The sequence below is a fragment of the Lepidothrix coronata genome, unplaced genomic scaffold (assembly GCF_001604755.1).
Source record: "Lepidothrix coronata isolate B3197 unplaced genomic scaffold, Lepidothrix_coronata-1.0 Scaffold100, whole genome shotgun sequence".
NCBI lineage: Eukaryota > Metazoa > Chordata > Aves > Passeriformes > Pipridae > Lepidothrix > Lepidothrix coronata.
The window spans coordinates 828,370-847,585 of record NW_016690280.1 but is presented as its reverse complement, the minus strand read 5'-3'; the positions used below and the strand labels follow the sequence as shown (position 1 = coordinate 847,585).

General features: G+C 46.9%; 1 protein-coding gene across 1 annotated transcript; it reads right to left on the bottom strand.

The window, feature by feature from the left end:
- Positions 1-4,434: 4,434 nt before the first annotated feature.
- On the bottom strand, positions 4,435-11,324 carry YIPF5 (Yip1 domain family member 5). Its single transcript, XM_017822904.1, has 6 exons — positions 11,225-11,324; positions 10,845-10,953; positions 9,486-9,658; positions 8,057-8,202; positions 6,329-6,510; positions 4,435-5,502 (listed from the first exon to the last, which is right to left on the bottom strand). Exons 2-6 carry the CDS (start codon positions 10,943-10,945, stop codon positions 5,340-5,342), a joined length of 765 nt encoding a protein of 254 aa, XP_017678393.1. The 5' UTR covers positions 10,946-10,953; positions 11,225-11,324; the 3' UTR covers positions 4,435-5,339.
- Positions 11,325-19,216: the final 7,892 nt, after the last annotated feature.

The window sequence follows — 19,216 nt, the reverse complement described above, 5'->3', positions numbered from 1 at the left end:
CAGAACGTAACGATCATTAGCACACGAGTGAAAATCTCTTGATTGCTTCAAATTTATTCTGAATTAACGGTGGTGGGAAGGAGGGAAGAATTAATCCAATGATGTGGGCTTGGACCGATCAATCATTTGTAATTATGATATTCTCTTCTGTCAATATTCACACTGGAAATTTAATTCTGAGGCTGTATCCAGAAATGACAGGGAAATTGCCAGGGATGAAGGATTGAAATGAGGAGGAGAGGCCTGTACAATTAAAAAACAACAAAACCCCACACACAAACCTTGCAATTTAAAGCAGATAATGTTATTTAAACATTAAATAAATGAACAGAAATAAAGTACCCATGGTGTCAGAATTGTCATCCTGACTGTGTAAACATGTGAATACATCAGTGCGTTCAGATCGAAGACACTGAAATCAAGTTCATGTGAAACATCTGTGGCTTTCCAAGCTGTTACTGACATATAAACCTGTGAATTCCCAACCTCCAGATCAAACCCACTATGAAATCATCGTCAAGTACATCTAGTTCAGAGAGAAGGATTTAGATTATAAGAATTCCAGGAGAATATAAAATGTCCAGAGAAATCATTAAAGCAAAGTTCAATTAATCATCTGTACCCAGGGTATTTTTTACCACATAAGATTATATTCGCAGATCCCTTTTCCTTGTTTGGCTTTTCAGGACAATACAACAGCTGCAGCTTTATTCAAGTGAAATGTAATCAAATGATTTATTAATTTCTCATGAATCGCCTAATCCAAAAGCTCCCAAAGCCACCATTTTGCATGTACTTAAAGACTGAAGTATACCCGAAATATCCAGTGGTCAAATTGTATGTCTGAAAGGCATTGAGAAGGTTAAAACGCAGAGGGTTATTTTTATAATACTCCAGTCTGATTACTGCAGCTCCTCTCTGAATAACCTCTCAATGGTGATGACAGTACATGAGGCCATCAAGGAAAATTTTAATGCATCTTCTTCTAGTAAAGATGGTGAAGGAATATGAGGCCTGTGCTGAGGTAAAAGGAAGAGCAGTAAGTGATCAGGAAACAACACTGCAAACAAGACTAACAGGAGTTTCTATGAAGATATTTGAACAAAAACTAAAAGTACCTTCTCCCAGGCAACAAGTGACAGGTGGAGAGGAAATGGCCTCAAGCTGCGCCAGGAGAGGTTCAGGTTGGACATGAGGAAGAATTTCTTCATGGAAAGGGTTGTCAGGCATTGGAAGGGGCTGCCCAGGGAGATGGTGGAGTCCCCATCCCTGGAGGTGTTCAAGGAACGACTGGACCTGGCGCTCAGTGCTCTGGTCTAGTTGACAAGGTGGGAATGGGTCATAGGTGGACTTTGTGATCTTGGAGGTCCTTTCCAGCCTAAATGATTCTGTGACTCTGTGATCAGGTTCACTGTAGCACATCAGGAGTCCTGCAGGCCCACCCAGTGGAGAAGCAGGAAACAGCAAGCCCCGGTTCCTCCATTCCTGCGGTTTTTGTTAGGACGCCGCATGACATGGAGCGCAGACACTCCAGAGCATCCCGGTGAAGCCACAGCCAAGTAACTGGACAGGAACAGCGAGGGCTGCTCTCTCTGCAAAGCCCGGGTCTGTGGTGTACTCATGTGTTGTGCCCAAAGCTCCAGCTGCTCTTTTAGCAAACACAGTTCCTAAAAAACAGTAACTAGCTTTTGAACGATGGTGTAGACAGGAACTAAGGCACCCCTGATGCATCAGAGGTGATCCCCCTCCCACCGAGTGCCTCGGGCTGTGCCCCAGCCCAGCCTCACACCACAAAGCCTGTTTCCAACTGCAGCATCACAGCCAGAGTCCCAGTTCCTTCATGCACAGATAATCTAGTGAAAATTTCCCAGTGCTGATACTGGAGCCAAGCCTGAGGGTATTCCAGCTTCTTATGGCCTTTCCAGTATCCCAGTGGATCACTCAACCCCATGGAAATAAGGTAATTTTGGAGAGAAGGCAGTTCAAAGCACGAGGAATTGCTGGTGCTCCCACACACCTCCAGGATGCTCCACTCCCACCTCAAGGATGGAGGAACATCTGGCCCATACAACAACCCACATCAGCCCCTGCTCAGGCCTCCACCCACCACTGACCCAGCACCAGCCCCTCAGGGACAGATCCCAGCACCAGTGCAGGGGTGACAGGCACAAGACCACATTAAAAACATGCTTTTTGTACGGGCTGTGCCCCACAATTTGCTGATACTCACAGAAACGGAACCAAACTGAACTGCAGCAGCAGCTACCTCACAGCACAAGTGACCTGAAAAACAGAGTCAGTGTCACAGCACCAACAAACTGGGATGAGAAATGGACAAACTGGGAAAGGTAATTCTCAACTTAGTAGGATAGGAAGTGAGTTCAAGATTGGGTGGAGCAATAAAAGTGGGTTTAAAAAAGCAACTCCAGCATTTGTGTGTGAATGGTTTAAGGTGAGTAACAATGAAAACGTCAAGAGACAATACAGAGTGGAAGAAGTGACGCTGATATTTCACCTGAAAACCAGGTGAGAATCCTGACAAGAACAGTTGTGGGGGAGTTCAGATTTGGAAAAAAAAAAAAAAAAAAAAGTCCTACTATGAAAGGCAGATGTGGGAGCATAGAGCTACAGTATCCAGTCCTGACATTCTACAGGATGGGAAGATTTAATCATCTGAAATGTAACTAAAATTGAAGCAAGAACTAGGACAAAATTTCATTACAGAGAATCAATGGGATTGATTTTGGAAAGGCAATAAGCAGTCAATGCAATCACATTAATTAATGTACCAGAAATGTGGGGTATTTAATACAACCAGTCTAGACATAACACTGTGCTTTTTTCAAGCCCTCGATGAATTCAAGTGTTGGACCTTCTGTTCCCATGTGCCTCTCTGCCCCCAAGAGACCACTTAGAAACCCACTGCTAAATTCTGTGCTGAGGAACACAAAACACTCCTGAAAACTCCACTGCTGGAGTAGAACGTGCAGTATCCTCCACTGCTCACTTTGTGAGCATCTAAATCTAAATAAAGCCCTTCTCCTGTGGTCTTTCCAAACCCAGCAGCTGCATTGCCAGGGCTACACTGAGACAAGATAATTTTATTTTTTTCCTGTGCGATGAATCTTGCTTGTTCTGTGGTGAAAGAAGATATTATTTCTAACAGTTCAACAATCAGGTGATCCCCCTGGAAGGTATCTATGTAATCACTGCAAGCTTCAAGACCCACTGGAATATGCAGGGTAAGCTGAATTAGCTGCTTCCCAAAATACAATATTGGAATATTAGAACCTGATGTGCTCAAAGTATGGGAACTTTTCTATGTACTAGAGTCACTGTGTGTTTAATTAGTTCTCATTAGTAATCACTGCAGTTTATTTGCACAGACACAGGACATGGTGCTCCATCGTGTTCTTGACTAAAAGAACTTGGTGCCCCAGGGCAGGGGAGATCTGTTCCAGAGTCATCAGACCTACAGAGTAAAACATTTTGCTCAATAAAATCCACTCACCACATTTATTTAGGATGGTAATTCGTAATAGCATATCAAAGGAGAAAATCGTCTGGGCTCTTGAATTCATTTCTGGAAGGCAATTGCAGGGTTTTGTGTGCCTGTGAGCTTCAAAATTCACTGTCCCAGCCTGTTTCAGCACACAATGAAGTCAAAATGGTTTGTGCATCAGTGTGGGGTCCTTGAAGGCTTAACACTCAAGAGACACTTCCCACAGCTTCCAGAGACACGAGCAGAAGCTGCCTCTGGCCAGCAAAGGACCTGGGCAGTAACTTCCAGTGGCACTAGGAAGATATTTCAAGGAGAATGTACAGAACTAAGGGAAAACAAACAAAAGTGTGTGCTGAGCCTTTGGAATGATTCATTCCTTTGTCACTGGGATGAAAGCTTCCCCTGAAGATGGATTCCAAGTGGAGTCTTACCAGAAAGTGATAACAGAACAGAGATGAGCTGATTCAACTCTGGAATAGCTCATTCCATGGGTAGGACAAAGGGACACCAGAGTGACACCTGAATCATTGCAGTGACATTAAATCCCTCAGGTTAAATTGCTGAAATAAAGGGAGTTGTAATCCAGCACTTTGCCAGAGTTTTTTCATTTCCAGGTTGGGGGCATGGAATTATTACATATGTAAGTAACCTCCCCTGTATAAAAATGTGTCTGTAGCCTGCTCCTGCTTATTTTACAAATTACCAAGTGCTTTTGTGAAGAACAACCACTTCTACTTTCCCACTTCTCACACTTGTAAGAATTCTTGTGATTAACACTGAAAACCAGGTTATATGTCTCATTAACTATTTGTGACTGAAGCAAATACCAAATCCACTCATGGAATGCAATTTTAATTGCGATTTTGCTTCGATATGGAAGTTTCTATTTTAGTAACTGAACATTAAAAAAGAAAGATTAGGAAGATCAAAGACCTTTTTCAAAATTTAAGGAAAATTTAATCAATATGCCTTAAATTATTTTACAGTAACTACAATACTGACAAGCATTAACGTTTTCAAAATGGTGTTTTCCTTGGAAGTACTGCAAAAGAGATTCCTCTTCATCTACCAGTATGTGCACCATGAAGGAAAGAACCTCTGTCGAAGTCCTCTTCAGAAATCCATGTTAACATAAAGCTACTCAGACACCCAAATGTGGTCATGTTTCAAGTGTGACAGAATTACAGATCCCTTTCACTTTTAAGCATCTGTTTTCTAATTCATAATTTAAGTATCTTAAATCCTGAAATACTCTCACAGCAAAATGAACAAATAATTGAGACCAAAGAGCTTAAGAGTATATTGGTTAAGATATAGGAAACAGTCTAATTCCTTTTGTTCATTTGTGCATTTTGTTTTTGGTAAGAGGGGTCAGGAAACAGGTTCCTCATTACTGCAGATTTATACAGAGTACCCCAAATCCATGGCAGCTCCATTAACAGTTTTGGATAAAAATCTACCAATTTATAACCTTTGTAACCCTTCTCCCTCCCCTAAAAAAACAAAACAAAACAAACAAACAAAAATCACAACCCTCAAATAAACGACCAAAAGTTACTTTTTCTAAAGATCTAGGAATGGGAAAGAAATCACAGGAACTTGATAAGCATGAACACGTATTAAAGCTCTGGGCACCCCAGGTCATTGAAAACAGTATTCAAAGTCCTAAAAAAGTGAACACGAGACATTTTTCCATTGTTCCAGGTGATTCAAACTGGTCTAAGTTTCATGATAGCAACATGAGACAGTTGTTTGCAGCTGTTTCTGGTCCAATTCCAAGTTCCAAGTTGGGATTTTCCTTTTGGCCCACCAGAGTCCCCCAGTTTGGACAGTCTGTTCAAAACACCGAAATGAGGGCGAAGACTCCGTACAGCAAAGCACAGGGATAGGCTACGAGGAGCTGCTGTCCTTCCATGGCTAAGGCAGAGATAAAGATCTTGGAAGCAGAAAAGCTGCACCAGCCAATAATTCCAGCCGTGAGAATAATCCCCATCATCCCCCTGGAAAGGTGAAAAAAGAATTCATGTAAGCCATGTGTATACATACTTAACAGGAGTCACACCTGGACTCATCTGACACCTTGTACAGATTCTATGGTGAATTTTAGCTTTTATGTTTGACATTAAATGAAATAGACCCATTAAAAGCACTGGTACAGGTTGCCCTGAGAGGTTGTGGACTGCCCATCCCTGGAAGTGTCCAAGCCAAGCTGGACAGGGCTTGGAGCAACCTGGGATAGGGGAAGGTGTCCCCGGCCATGGCAGGGGGGTGGAACTGGATGAGCTTTAAGGTCCCTTCCAACTTTAACCAGTCTGTGATTCTGAAACTCCAGAACAGTATTAGTCAACTGCAACAGCATAAAATCCCCTCAAAATTAACTCTGTGCATACAAAACATAAAAGCAGTGAGTGAACTAATTGTGGCAAGCTGTTTCTTTTCAGTCCCTAATTTCATAGTTATGAAGAACCACACTCATTTTCTTCTGTTTGTAAAATTCTAATTTGCATCTTAAATAATATTTACTTTTAGACTTTACAGGTACTGAGATCTGGGAGATTCAGAGTTGGCTGAAAACAAACCTGAGATTGTTCTTGGAGTCTATTTAAAAGCTGTCACTTGACTTTGAGATAAAACCAGTATTCACTCACCTCTCCCCCAGTAAATACCTGAAAACTGTTGATAATTATGTTTTTACACTTACTAAAAAAACCTGTCATATTCAATTACACAAAGCTTTATCACTGCATATGAAAATTCCTTTCAATAACTTCCTTCATCATTCCGGGAGAGGAATCTTTTATCAAATTATAGAGTATAAGTACTCACTGTAGTGAAAATACAATTGCAAAAGAGGAGAGCAGGATCATGGGAAGCAGGCAGTATCCCAGGACACTGGCCACGCAGCCAAAGGAGACCCCAGTCATGCTCATCAGGTTCAGGAGGCAAAACATCCCCACACAGCCGATTGCACTGATCCCGTACACGTAACCGAACTGGATTTTCCCAGCCTGGAAGCCAAGCAGAGGGATGTGTGCTAGTTACGGGAGGGATAAAAATCTATCCACCTCCACAGGGATAAGGAAGGGATGGTTACAGGTATCTTCGTTCCCCTTTACCCCCACCCTCACATCCCACAGGCAGTTCCTCCCCGACCTGAGCCCCAGGGCACCTGCACGCTCCAGCCACCCAGGAGGCTGGAATTTCTCCTGACTCTGCAGATCTTAATGAACAGATTTTTATCAGACTGTTATTCTCTGATCTCAGCCTATGAACTCTTCAGGTTTAATCAATAACTGCTCGTGCAGACTGATTACTTGCAATAATAATCTTTACAGAACAAGTACATAAAGACCGACAAACTGTAACTGAGGAACTTTTTAAGAAATCCAGAGCTGAAGTCCTTTAATTTGTGACAGACTGCACAAAGTTATGGCACAAGGTAAATTATAATTCCCAGGAACAGTTGAAGCTGAGCTGCAAAGACTGAGTATGAACTCAGGATTAACTCAGATAGATTTTAAAAAGTCAAAAATCAAACTTTGCTTGATAACAAGCATGCAGAAAGCACATCTGGATTATTTCAGTGTATCTTATTCCATCACCTGGTTTTCCTAGGCCAAAATTGATGGTTCCCTGCCCCAAGGTACACCCAACAGGACATGGGGCCAGGTAGCTCCCAGGGTGCAGCTTCCAGGGTGTCCCCCCTAAAGGTACTTAAAACCCCACTCTCCTCTTCCTCAAGCACTGCAGGAAACAATCACACTTTCTGCGACCTGTGCCATGCTCAGCTCACTTCCTTTCACTTCATTCCATGGATTTTTTTAAGAAAGCACACAGGAGAAACCAACAATTTCTTAGGAAAAGAAATTTCAAACATATCTATTATAAACACGTTCATTAATTTGACTGGCCTAGTTTCCATAAATAAAGGTTACTTATTGAAGTGGGTTTGAAGTCCCCTCGGTACCAAAACGTGTTCTAACTGTCACAGCAACGTGAAATTTTAGGCAGAAATGAAAAGCAGTGCCTGAGGCATTCAAAGACAAAAACTGATTAAAAACCCTGAAGCTTTCAATGCCAAGGAACACTGTTTGCTGCTACTCTGTCATCTCATCATTGACGCTTGTGAGACATTAAAGCACAATCTTATTCCAATTAAGCTCAATTAAAAAAACCTACCAGGCCTCACCACTGACTGACCTATTAAGCAGAATAAATGAATGTGAAAGCAGGTTTGTTTCAGAAGTGACTTGACACTGAAAGTCACACCTCACATGCCAGGACTTATTGATTCCATTGGTGTGTGAGGTCCCAGTGCCTCTTCCATATAGCTACAAATTATTGTCCTGTGCAGGGCCAGGAGTCAGACTTTGATGACCTTTGGGGGTCCTTTCCAACTCAGGATGCTCTAAGAAATCCTTGGCCAGGACGTGCTTTTTTGTCCTCCATGCCAAGAAGTCACTTCCAATAAACCCACAGGTAACGTGGCTCTTTTCCCAGTGTTTCCAAGAACATTAATGCACAAACAGCCACGTTTTGCAGGCAGTGTCTCACCAGCAGTAACGTGGCTCCAAAAGCCAGGCAGAAGACCATGGGTCCGGCCAAATCCGTCTCGTTCATGATGCTCCCGTCGGCCACTTTCAGGGGGTGCAGCACCGTCAGTGTCTTCTGCCAGATGTGGTCAAAATTGATCCCGAGTTCTACAAATGAAAAGAATGATGCACACTGATTTCACTCCTCCCCTTCCTGTCACTCCCATTTGCTCGACTCTTAAGTTTTCCCTGCCTCTCCTCTTTTATGTGTCCAGAGCCACCCGATGGGGAGCAGAGAACTGACTGATCCCATCTTTCCTTGTGTTGCCTTCACACATTCCTGGTCTCAAAAGCTGGGAAGTGCCCAGGTGGTTTCTGAAGGACCAGGTAAGAGCATAAACAGTGTTTTGGGGCAGCCTAGAGGTTCCTTCAGCCTAGTTCCCTGTTGTGCACCAAAAGCAGGTGCACCAAAAGTATCAGCACAGATCATGCAGCTTCCCCAGGTCTCCAACAACTGCTGCCTCAAGGATTTCTACTTCAAAGGAGCTTCTCCACAGTTAATCATCTCTGAGGGATTTCCCTTTCACACACCAGCCAGTGAGCCCACTAAAAACCCCTCATTCCTTGGAGCAGTGTCTAGTGACAAGGAGTTTTCCAGCTCCCTCCAGCTGGGTTTGATTTCCAGTCTCCCTCCCTCCAGTCTGCCCAGAGCTGTGCCTCAAACCCGAGTTAAGATGCAGTTACATCTTGCCCACTGCTCTGGGAAGCATCTATGTAAGTCAAATACTAATTTGAATATTAATAAAAAATAAATTAAAATTAAAAAAATAACTTAAAATAAGCCCAGAGGGTGGAAGGTATCGTGACTGGGTACAGGTGGCAGGTGTGACAGACACCTGCCTCTCTACCCAGCAACAATAAAGGCTTTATTCAGTTGTTTGGAACTGAAAAATAATGGATATAAGCTGGAAACTGATTTCATCAATCCAGTCAGTACATGAACATCCGCTCTGGCACTCTGCACAGGCTGTATTCTACACAGGCATTTCTGCAGTGTTTAGCATTCCTTGCTGGTAATGAAACATTCCAGTTCTAACCAAGAATAAACCGTAAGTTCCTGCAGCCATTTATTTTAGCAAAACTGGGCAGTTGCTGACTGTATTATTTGCAACAACAGAACTATAAAGGGTTTTTTCATGCAGTCAGGTTTTCCAGTTAATTGATTAAATCTGCCACAGGGCAGCTGGTGTGAAGCAATAAAGCACAAATTGAAAACTGCAAAAGTTCACACAAAAACAGGTATTTCATACACCAAAATACAGGTTAAAAAAAAATCAATGAGAATTTCAAATCCACTGAGCACTTTCAGCAGCAGGGAATCCACACAATGCTACCAACTTATCCCCAAACTAGGAATAGTTTTGGATTTGGGCCATAACATATAGTTATACCTTCTAACAGTGGCGGCTCATCCTCAAAATTACTTCCATAAAAAGACTGTGCTGAAGTAGGAGTGTAGGTCTGTGTTGGCTGGTAGATCTGCCCCGTGTAGGGCTGCTGCTGCTGCATCATGTCGGGAGGGACAAACCCGCCCTGCTGAGAGTACTCGTAGCCTCCATAGTGCCTGCAAAGCACAACACCTCATTAGGACACACAGAGAGCTGCATTTGAGACACCTCCTGCTAAGGCAAAGCGTATTTCAGCAAGTAAACCACAGCAAATCCCTCTTTCTTTCTTAAAAGCCCCATTAGATGGTCCTGTACTCAGATCCTTTATGAAAAAGCACAATCAAATACATCCTCTGCCCTAAACAAACTCCCGAGTTATTCTGGCCACTGATCATTCCCAAATCTGACCACAGAGGTTTCAGTAAACATCTCCAAAATATTTAACTCTGGAAATATAAAGAAAAAAATTTAGAACTCCTTGTCATTTCTCTCCTTGTGTTAGCAGAGTTCAGTCTCAGCACTGTAATCCTGTTCAGGTCACAAACAGGCACTGACCTGCTCCATCCATCATATGGAAGTGGCCAAACCGTTCAGCCCAAGGCTGGATAGTCACACAGGGCTCCCAGGATCTCCCCTGACCCAGGAACATCCACCACACTTCCCTCCTGCAGCCTGGGAATCACCATGACATTGCTGGCTCATTTGCGTGATACTAATTTTTAGTCCCCAAGTGCAGAAGGACTTGCAGAAGAACACCATTTCTTTTCCCAAGGAGATGCAGGTTACTCAGATAATTAAGATTACTCATATAGCCTTTCTTTCAGTCTTCTAGTACTTGCTCTAAAATGTAGCAGGCAAAGAATTAAACACAAAACTTATATCTCCTTTTACACACTGTGAGTTAAGCTCTTCATCAAACAGAGCAACAGGGATTCATTTACAGGGAACAGTAGTTGGCTGAAATGCCAGTCCTTTCCCAAATACACAGACTGTCCCAGAAGCATCCTAAGGGAGCCTACAGAAGTGGAGAGGGACTTTGGACAAGGGCCCAGAGTGACACGACAAGGGGGAATGGCTTCCCACTGACAGCAGGGTTAGATGGGACACTGGGAAGAAGTTCTTCCCTCTGAAGGTTGGTGAGGGGATGCGATGGAATTCCCAGAAAAGCTGTGTCTGCCCCATTCCTGAAAGTGTCCAAGGGCAGGCTGGATGGGGCTTGGAGCAACCTGGGATAGTGTAAGGTGTCTCTGCCCATGGCAGGGTGTGGAAAGGGGTGACTTTAATGTCCCTTCCAACCAACCCCATCCATGACCCTACGACGCCGAGGGGGGCCGGGGGTGCACAGGCACACGCAGGACATACTTGCTGTACTGCCGCGCGTTGTAGTCGTAGGGCTGCGACTGGTCCTCGATGCTGTAGCTGGTCTGGAAGAACTCGGTGTTGAAGCCGTCGAACCCGGACATCGCCACCTCTGCAAGGGAACAGCGAGGCGGGTCCAGAACCCTCCCCAGGCCGGGGCCGGGCCCGCTCTGCCCGCTGCCTGCTCCGCCGCTCGGCCCCCGCCGCGGCCCCCAGCCCTCCCTCCCTTCCTCGGGCCGCGCGCTGCCCCAGCGCCTCGGCCGCCGCTCCGCCCCACCCCCGCGGTGGCCCCGTGCCGTCTCCTCCCCGTGGTGCCCCCGGCCCGGCCCGGCCCGGCCCAGCCCAGCCCGGTCCGGTCCGGTCCGGTCGAGTCCTGGACGCACCCGCGGCCCCGACCCGGCCCCGCTCCGCTCCCGCCGCGGCCCCTGCGACGTGTCACGGCCGCGACACCGCTTCCGGGACAGGGCGGGCCGCTCCGCGCGTGCGCACCATGGGGCCCCGTCCACGGGGCCTGGCCCCGCCCACTGACTGGCTCCGCCCACAGCCCCTCCCCGCCCTGGCCCCGCCTCACGGCCCGCGGGGCGGAGGTGCAATGGCGGCGGGGCGGCGCGGGGTGGCCGCGACGGGAGCGACTGGGATACGGACGGGGGTCGGTGTCCTTCGGCCCGGTCCGTGGGACGCCTCGGCTCCTCCCGCCGGGCTGTGGGATGTGGCAGGCGGGCGGTGGCGGAGCCCCCGCGCAGGAGGAGCTGGAGGCATTCCCTGCCTGCATCGTTAGAGCCGAGGCTGCGAAACGCAGTCACTTCCCGCCGTTGTTTTGCCTCAAATCGAAAGGAGAAACATTCCCCTTTAAATACACTCGAGGAATAAAGTTGTGTCTACGTTTCACTGGGCGCTAAAGCATCAGCAGTTAGAACCTCCCTTTAATGAAGTGTCTGATGCTGGGCACGGAGTGGGATCCCAGAATCCCAGAATCGCTGAGGTTGGAAATGACCTCCCTGACCACCAAGAGTCCAAGCTGTGACCGATTCCTGCCTTGTCAACCAGACCAGAGCGCTCACTGCCACGTGGATTGTGACTCCCTGAACACCTCCAGGGATTGGGACTCCACCACCTCCCTGGGCAGCCCTTTCCAAAGCCTGACAACCCTTTCCGTGAAGAAGTTCCTTCTGAGGGCCAACCTGAACCTCTCCTGGTCCAGTTAAAGACTATGTCCTCTTGTCCTGTCATTTGTTACCTGGGAGAAGAGTCCATCCCTAGATCTCCCAGCTGTGAAGTGAACACCAAATACTGATTTACCTGAGGCGAGTCCAGGAGCCACTGTGCTACCTCTCATTGCTCTTCATTTTTATTGATCCAAGGACATGTAAAAAAAATTAATTGTCATTGTAAATCCTTCCATCGGTATTGCCCTGTGTAGGGAAACCCAGCTGGCAGGTCTTGCTGTGGTCACACAGAGCAGATGGGATGGAGTAAAAAGCGTGATTTTTTGTTAAAAATCTTTTTCAAGGATTTTTTTCCCCTAATATTCATTAAATAAAACAGTGTTGTGAACACTTGTTTAAATATGGAGCAGAGTAGAGATGAAGTGCCATTTCCATGATTCAGACAGAATTCCTGTGGGCATCAGTAAGAGTAGACTGGGCCCTAGAGATACTGTTATACATAATGTTCATTTGAGGTGTGTTTTTCTCCTCAAGGCCACAGCTTAGTGACATGAAATGAGTTTGCCTGCAGATTTAGCCTTTTCCCTATGATCTGTCTCATCTCCCAAAGAGAACAGTCTGTGCCCTGCTCCCTGCATGGATGGGAGGGTTTATGTGGCCTTGAAGGTGCTGGGGAAATGGAGGAGCTGATGATGCTGCTGAGCAAAAAGTCAATAATTGTTGTTATTTAGTACTAGACTTTCATACCCTTTTATATGTCCACAAGAAATATTTTCCTGAGGTCACACAAAAGCTTTTCTAGAACCGTGAATCTCCTTGTCTTTATTAAAGATTAGCTGTTAGCCCATTCCTCACAAATGAGCTGCAGGAGCTGGGAATACTGGAGAATTGAGAAAAACATAACTGGGACTGTGCAGGCACTTTCATGTGCAGAAGCTCCTTTGCTTCACAATCCAGTGTCACTCATTGTTTATCCCTCGTTTCATCCTTTTGCTCCCTTTTTTCATGCAGGGCCAGGGAAAAAGGCTGTACTGGGACTGTTAATTAGAAATTGTTTTTATTAACTCTCTCAGGTTCCAGTGCTGAATGCAGGAAGGAGTGACCATGCTTTGCTGGCTTGGGTGGGCTTTGAGGTGGACACTCAGGGAAAACCCTAGCTGAGGAAGTTTAGCTGAAACTTCAAAATGAAATGAGTTTGATTGCTACTTTATCATTGTCACTGAACAGGTAGGTGGTGGTGAGGTTCAGAAACACGCCAGCTGTGTACACATAAACAGTTTAGTCCCATGATTGATGTCCCCTGACCTCTCACTTGCCTGCTGGGCACACGAGCTTCCACAAGCCTAGACCCTGGTTTGAAGTGTGTCTACATTTTTCTTTTTTTAAAAATTCATTTTGACTCAGGAAATGATTACAGTTATTGTGTTACAAACTCCTGTATGTAATCTTCTGCTAGTGAGATTACTGTATTTAAATTACAGCCCTGTTACAAGCCTCTCCTGCAAAGCGTATCTTGCGGTGCAGCGTCCACGATATCTCCCAAAAACAGGCTCCCGGGAAATATGTCAGTTTGTAGAGCTGAATGGAATAACGGTGGGGGAATTGCAACCATGGATAACAGAGATCAGTAACTGTGGTATAAGCTGCTTCTTGCAAATCTATGCTTTAGGAAAATTAGTGTTTGAAGGCTGAGAAGAGCCCAGCTTTCATGGAAGACCGTACAGTGTGTGGGCTGCATCTGATGGTGGTGCCTTAGTGCCACTTCGCTGAGCTGTGTGACTTGTTGCAGTTCACTGGGCAGTGAAATGAGACCCAAATCCCAGGCACTGGGCTGTGTAATTGTGATCTGCTGGGGAAACGCTCTCTGGCTAGAAATCTGTTTGGGATTGCTTAGATTATTAGAATTTACTGACAGCTTAGGTCGAGCTTTCATTAATTAGTTCTCTGTGCACCAGGCACCTCACCACTGCTGTAGGGCATCATCTGCTTCAGCTGTGCAGGATGGATTCACACCCTCTGGAGCAGTGTGTGCTCTCATATAGGCTGTGGGTTCAAGGGGAGGGCAGACACTGCAGCTGCACAGCTGCTCCTTCCTGCGTGACTTGGGAAGGGCGGTACATGGATTGCCTGGATCACTGAGCCTGGAGCTACAACCTGGAGCTAAAGCCTGGTGCAGCACCAAACACCAAACACTGTCCGTTCCCTGAGGCACCAGCACCAGCTGCACTGGTGGCTGTAGACTCACAGAATCCCAGAAAGATTTGGGTTGGAAGGGACCTTAAACCTCACAGAGTTTCGCCCCCTACCATGGGCAGGGACACCTTCCACTAGACCATATTGCTCCAAGCTCTGTCCAGTCTGTCTTGGAACACTGTCTGAACAGAGAGTCTGGTTTTGCAAGAGGCCTTGAAATGACTCCAAGATGAGAAAAGTGAAGATATTCATAAACTTAGTGCATGGGTTACACATCATTGCTAGTATTATTATGATCATCATTATCATTGTCATCATCATTATTATCAACATCATAATTGTTATCATTATTATTATCATCATCATGCTACCCAGTGAAGACCAAACTTTGTTTTAGCTGTGACATTAAAAAATACACTTTAAATACACCGGTATTAATGATGGGATAATTTGAACCAGACTGAGAATAAAAGGATTATTCAAAGAACTTTGGAAGTATGGGGGGATGGAAAAAAGGAGAGGAGGAAGAAGTCTGCTGAAGTAGGCCTTGCTATGGCAGAACTTGTAAGGGAGAAAGAAAGTTCCTTGCAGAGGGGGGACTGAAAAGAGCAATTTTTATTTGATTTTAGTCCTTGGTTGTTGATGTGAGTCCATAAGGACTGCCTGTACATGCTGGATCTCTTGCAGTGTTAGAGTTGTTTGTGTAGCAAGTTGCTTTGCTGAACAGTGGCCGTGGAATTCCAAAGAAGTTATCAGCACTGGGCATATCAATTCTTTTCCAAAATGTTGTCTGATGTACAATGATTGATATCAAAATTAGTGGAACATGATAGCCCCTTAATGTCAGTTTTTGTAAACCTCGAACCTTATGTTGTGCTTGTGCTGTGGGTTTGGTATTTGCCAGAAGAATCAAATGGTTTCATCTGCAGAAGCTGTGACCCCCCTGTGTGTTACATGGTGGGAAGAAATGTTGTCTCATGTCTGTGTTTGAATCATCTGCCTTGCACTGTGCCTGTGCTCACGTCCAGAGCATCTGGGAAAGCTGCTCTTCCCCTTTGCCTGTTTTTGATGAAAATACATTATACACATGAGTTATGAATAAAAGATCAAGGGCAAAACTGTGTAATGCTTTACTCTGCATTTGTGAATAAACCCAGCTTCAAGGCACTCATGTTCTTTGCTGGAAGATCCTTTCTCAGGGAGACTCTGCCATTTAGTGTTACTTTATGCTTTTTCTTCAAAGATTTGTGAGGGCTTCCCATTCCCACATACTGCTGGATTTCAGCAGATGAGACTTTCACTGTGTGTAATTCACACTGCTGGAGCAGGGGATAATCTCTTATTTTAGCTTGTACCGTACTTGTTCTTACCTGGCTCTTTTCTTGGGAGCTCAATCTGTGGAGCTGCCTGAGTGATGGAAAGCATACACACCTTTTAGAGAGGTGTCTGCAACTTTGCAGGAGCCTGGAATTGATTCCTACCAGGCTCTGTCCTTTGCCATGGATTGAGGTCGGATTGGCAGTCTTGTCTGGGAGCACTTGCGCAGGAAGTGGTTTCTGCCTCTCGGGAAAACCACTGGCCCTCACAATAAACCCAATCCAGACATTTCCTTGTCCTTTGCCATGCCATCCTTCTCAGAAACTACCATCTTCCCTCTGGCTGCCTGGAGTTCTGCCCTCAGAAATGTCGCCTTGGCTCAGTACTTAGACACAAGCCTACTGAGGAGCACAGAACATTACAGGGAACAGGGCTGAAGGATCCTTAGGTGACACCTTGAAGTTGTCCCTGAATCAAAGCACAGGCCTAGAACTGGAAGTACTGTTCTTCTTTCTTCCTTTTTTATTTAAACTATTGTGTGTAAAAACCACCCAGAGTGATGAAAATTCTCACGTGGCTTTTTAGCTGAAATCTGCTGTCCAAAATCCAAGTTAGATTTTTTTTTTCCCCCAGAATTACTCATTCAGTTTCTGCTACTTTCAGTTGCTTCTTCACTGAGCACCTCAAAGCACTGCATAGTGTTTGTTGCTGATAAACAACTCTGATGTTTCTCATTACATGTGGGTGACTTGATTTGAATTTCCAGCTTGTGTGTTCACACTGGAGATGTGTGGAGGTGATACGTACACACTCCACTGCCACTACAGCCCAGCTGAACACTGCCCTTTCTTTCTAGCACTCATTGCTGCTTCTTTTCAGACACCTTTTTTTAGCACCCACCAAATTCAATGAAGTCGGTTGTCCCATGTTTTCCTGAAATGCTAATTTAGCACTTTGTCATAAGGAATGACCTCAAACCTGTGAATGATGTCACATCACTCATAGATCAGGTTTAAGCATAGCTCTGCCGGGACTTTTGGAACGTACACTTTAAGCTCAGGCTAAATTTTCCCCTGGCTGTGCTGAAGGTTATAAAGACATCTGTTAGAAGTGAGACGTGCTCTATCCTCCCCGCTTTGATGGATGCTGTTTTTCTTTCCATCAGAACTGAGCTGCTCCTTGGCATGGTCCTGACACATATTTTACATTTAGGTCATCACCATGTATTTGGCCCAGATTTTAAAGTTTCACTCTCTCGGGCTGCATTTTGATGGATTTGGCCAATGGCTTGTATTTGGCTGGGGAGCCTTACGTGATGCTTTTATGACTGAAGTCATTTCATCAGAGGAAATTGTGTTACAGTGAAATGATTGGAACATCCCGTGTAAAGAAATAAAAGCAGATGCTGAATTGCTTTCATTATTATTTGAAAAGTGCAGATGCATTTCTAAAGCTGTTGTGATTAAAATTCTAAGGTTTTTGTTCTTTTCAAAGGGCAATTCTGATGATAATGTTTCAAAAAGACATAGAGCTTAGAGCTTTCTGTATTGGCTAATCACATGGAATCCTTGCCGGAATGCTTCACGGAGCTTGTCAGGAATCACAGGTTTTTGTAAGACTCTTGTCACCCACTGTTAACTGAGCACCTGCACATCAGACTCACTGTGTTGTCTTGGCCCTCAAAGCATCCACACAGGTGATCTTTAACCCCAGCCTTGGAGGTGTGGATCTTAATCACAGTGAAATCATAAACGTTTCTGTGCTAGTTTGAACACCATCAGTTTTTACTGGGGAGAGGGAGTTGATTCTTCAAGCCCTGCCAATATGGCACTACTGCCTTTATAAAAATGGATTTTAATATGATTACAGCATATTAATTAGCATGGACAACCAAAATACTTGGGAAAGGTGATGCAATACTCCCTGCTTTGAACAGGGGCAGCACTGGTGGACTCTGTTCCCGAAGGGAGCTGCCGTTTGCTCTGGCTGGTCATGCAGATGTTAAATCCTGGCTGCACCGGCTGCATCAAGGCTCTTAAAAAAGTAATGAAGACATTTAAGTGAACATGATCTCACATCCCACCTTTAAATCCTCTGTGCAAGGGTTATGGAGCACTTGACCTGTACTGCTTCAGCTGCTCAGCAGAGGGCAGGGGCACAGGACGTGGGCTTTTCTCTGAGCCACAACGAGGACTCTCTGTAGCAGCACCAGACTCTGCTGGTTTGAAAATCAGGAATCAGATCGTGAAGCGAGAGACAGCCCCTTGGTTCAGGAGCACAGCAGTTGTTTCAGAATTAATGAATTAAGGTGAAAATCAAGAGTTTGATTAACTGTTCAGCTCTCAGCTTTAATTTGAATAGTCTGTAAGTACACAAATAATGATTTCCTGCCTTAGCCTTGAAATCAGTACTTTTTGACTATTTTGTTTTAAATTACGACCATGTTTTCAGAAGAATCTCATTGAAGTATCTCAGCGAAATGACTCCATCGCACAGAGATTTCACTCTAGAGCTTTTGATCCACGTTTGAGTAAAAGGCTTTATTTTCTCATACGGTTATCATTCTGACTAGCGTATTTTTTCCCAGGACCGGTGCGTGTTGGCACAGGGTTGTGCCCCCCGTCCCCCCGGCGCTGTGGCCGCGCTTCGGGAGCCGCTCCCGCAACTCCGCCGCTGGGTTTCGGCACCGTGCCGGGCTCATTCCCCCGAGCTCTGTGAGCGGGGGCTCCCGGTGTCCCGCCAGAGCTCCCGGAGCGCTCAGCTGTCTCTCCCTGCCCGCAGCGCCGGAGCCGAGCACCGCGGACAGACACGAGGTGGCGGTGCCGGCGCGCCCGCGGGCAGCGCGGGGCGGGCGCGGAGCCACGGCCGCGGCTCCCCCTGTTACAGACCCACAACTAGAGCGGGTGCGCCCGAGCCACCCCCGGTCCCTCCTCCTCCTCCCGTCCCTGCTGGCTCCTGCCTGCGCCAGTCGCCGCTGGGGCGATGGGGATAAAAGCCCGGTCCTGCCCGACAGCGGCGGGCGCCGGGAGCCCCCCCGCGCCGGGCGCTCCAGCCCTGCCCGCCCGCATCGCCGGCTGAGACCCCCGCGGGGCTGCGTGGAGCCAGGAAAGGCACGTTGTGGAGGGGCAGGGATGGGCGCTGCCGGCCGAGGGGACGGAGCGGGGCGGGGACTTCAGCCCAACTCGAGCGGAGCGGGCGGTGGCGGACCCGGCGCGGCGGCGACTGGCGCTGTCCGCGGTGCTGCTGCTGCCCGCGGTGTCCCGCCGTGCCCGGCTCTGACCCGGCTCTGCCCCAGCTCTGCCCGGCCGTGCACGGTTCTGCCCAGCTCTGCCCCAGCTCTGCCCGGCGCTGCCCGGCGCTGCCCGGTTGTGCCCGCTCCCGGCGCGGGACGCGGGAGCCCATCCCGGCCCGACTCCTTTAAGATGATGCAATCGGCATCGCCCTCCGCGCTCCCGGCCCCGCGCGGCTGAGCGGAGCGGCGCGGAGCCGCGCAGCGGGGCGGAGCGGACGGCGCGGGGCGGCCCCGGCGGTCCCGGCGGGCCATGGCGGTGCCGCCGGCCGCGCTGCCCGCCTCGCTGCCGCCGCGGGAGCCGCCGGAGCCCGGCAGTCCCTAGCGCAGGCTGCGGGCTTTCTGCAAGTCATCGGGGCCGGCGGACGCACCCCGCGCTGCCCGACCGCTCCCCCAACCCAGCGCATCCA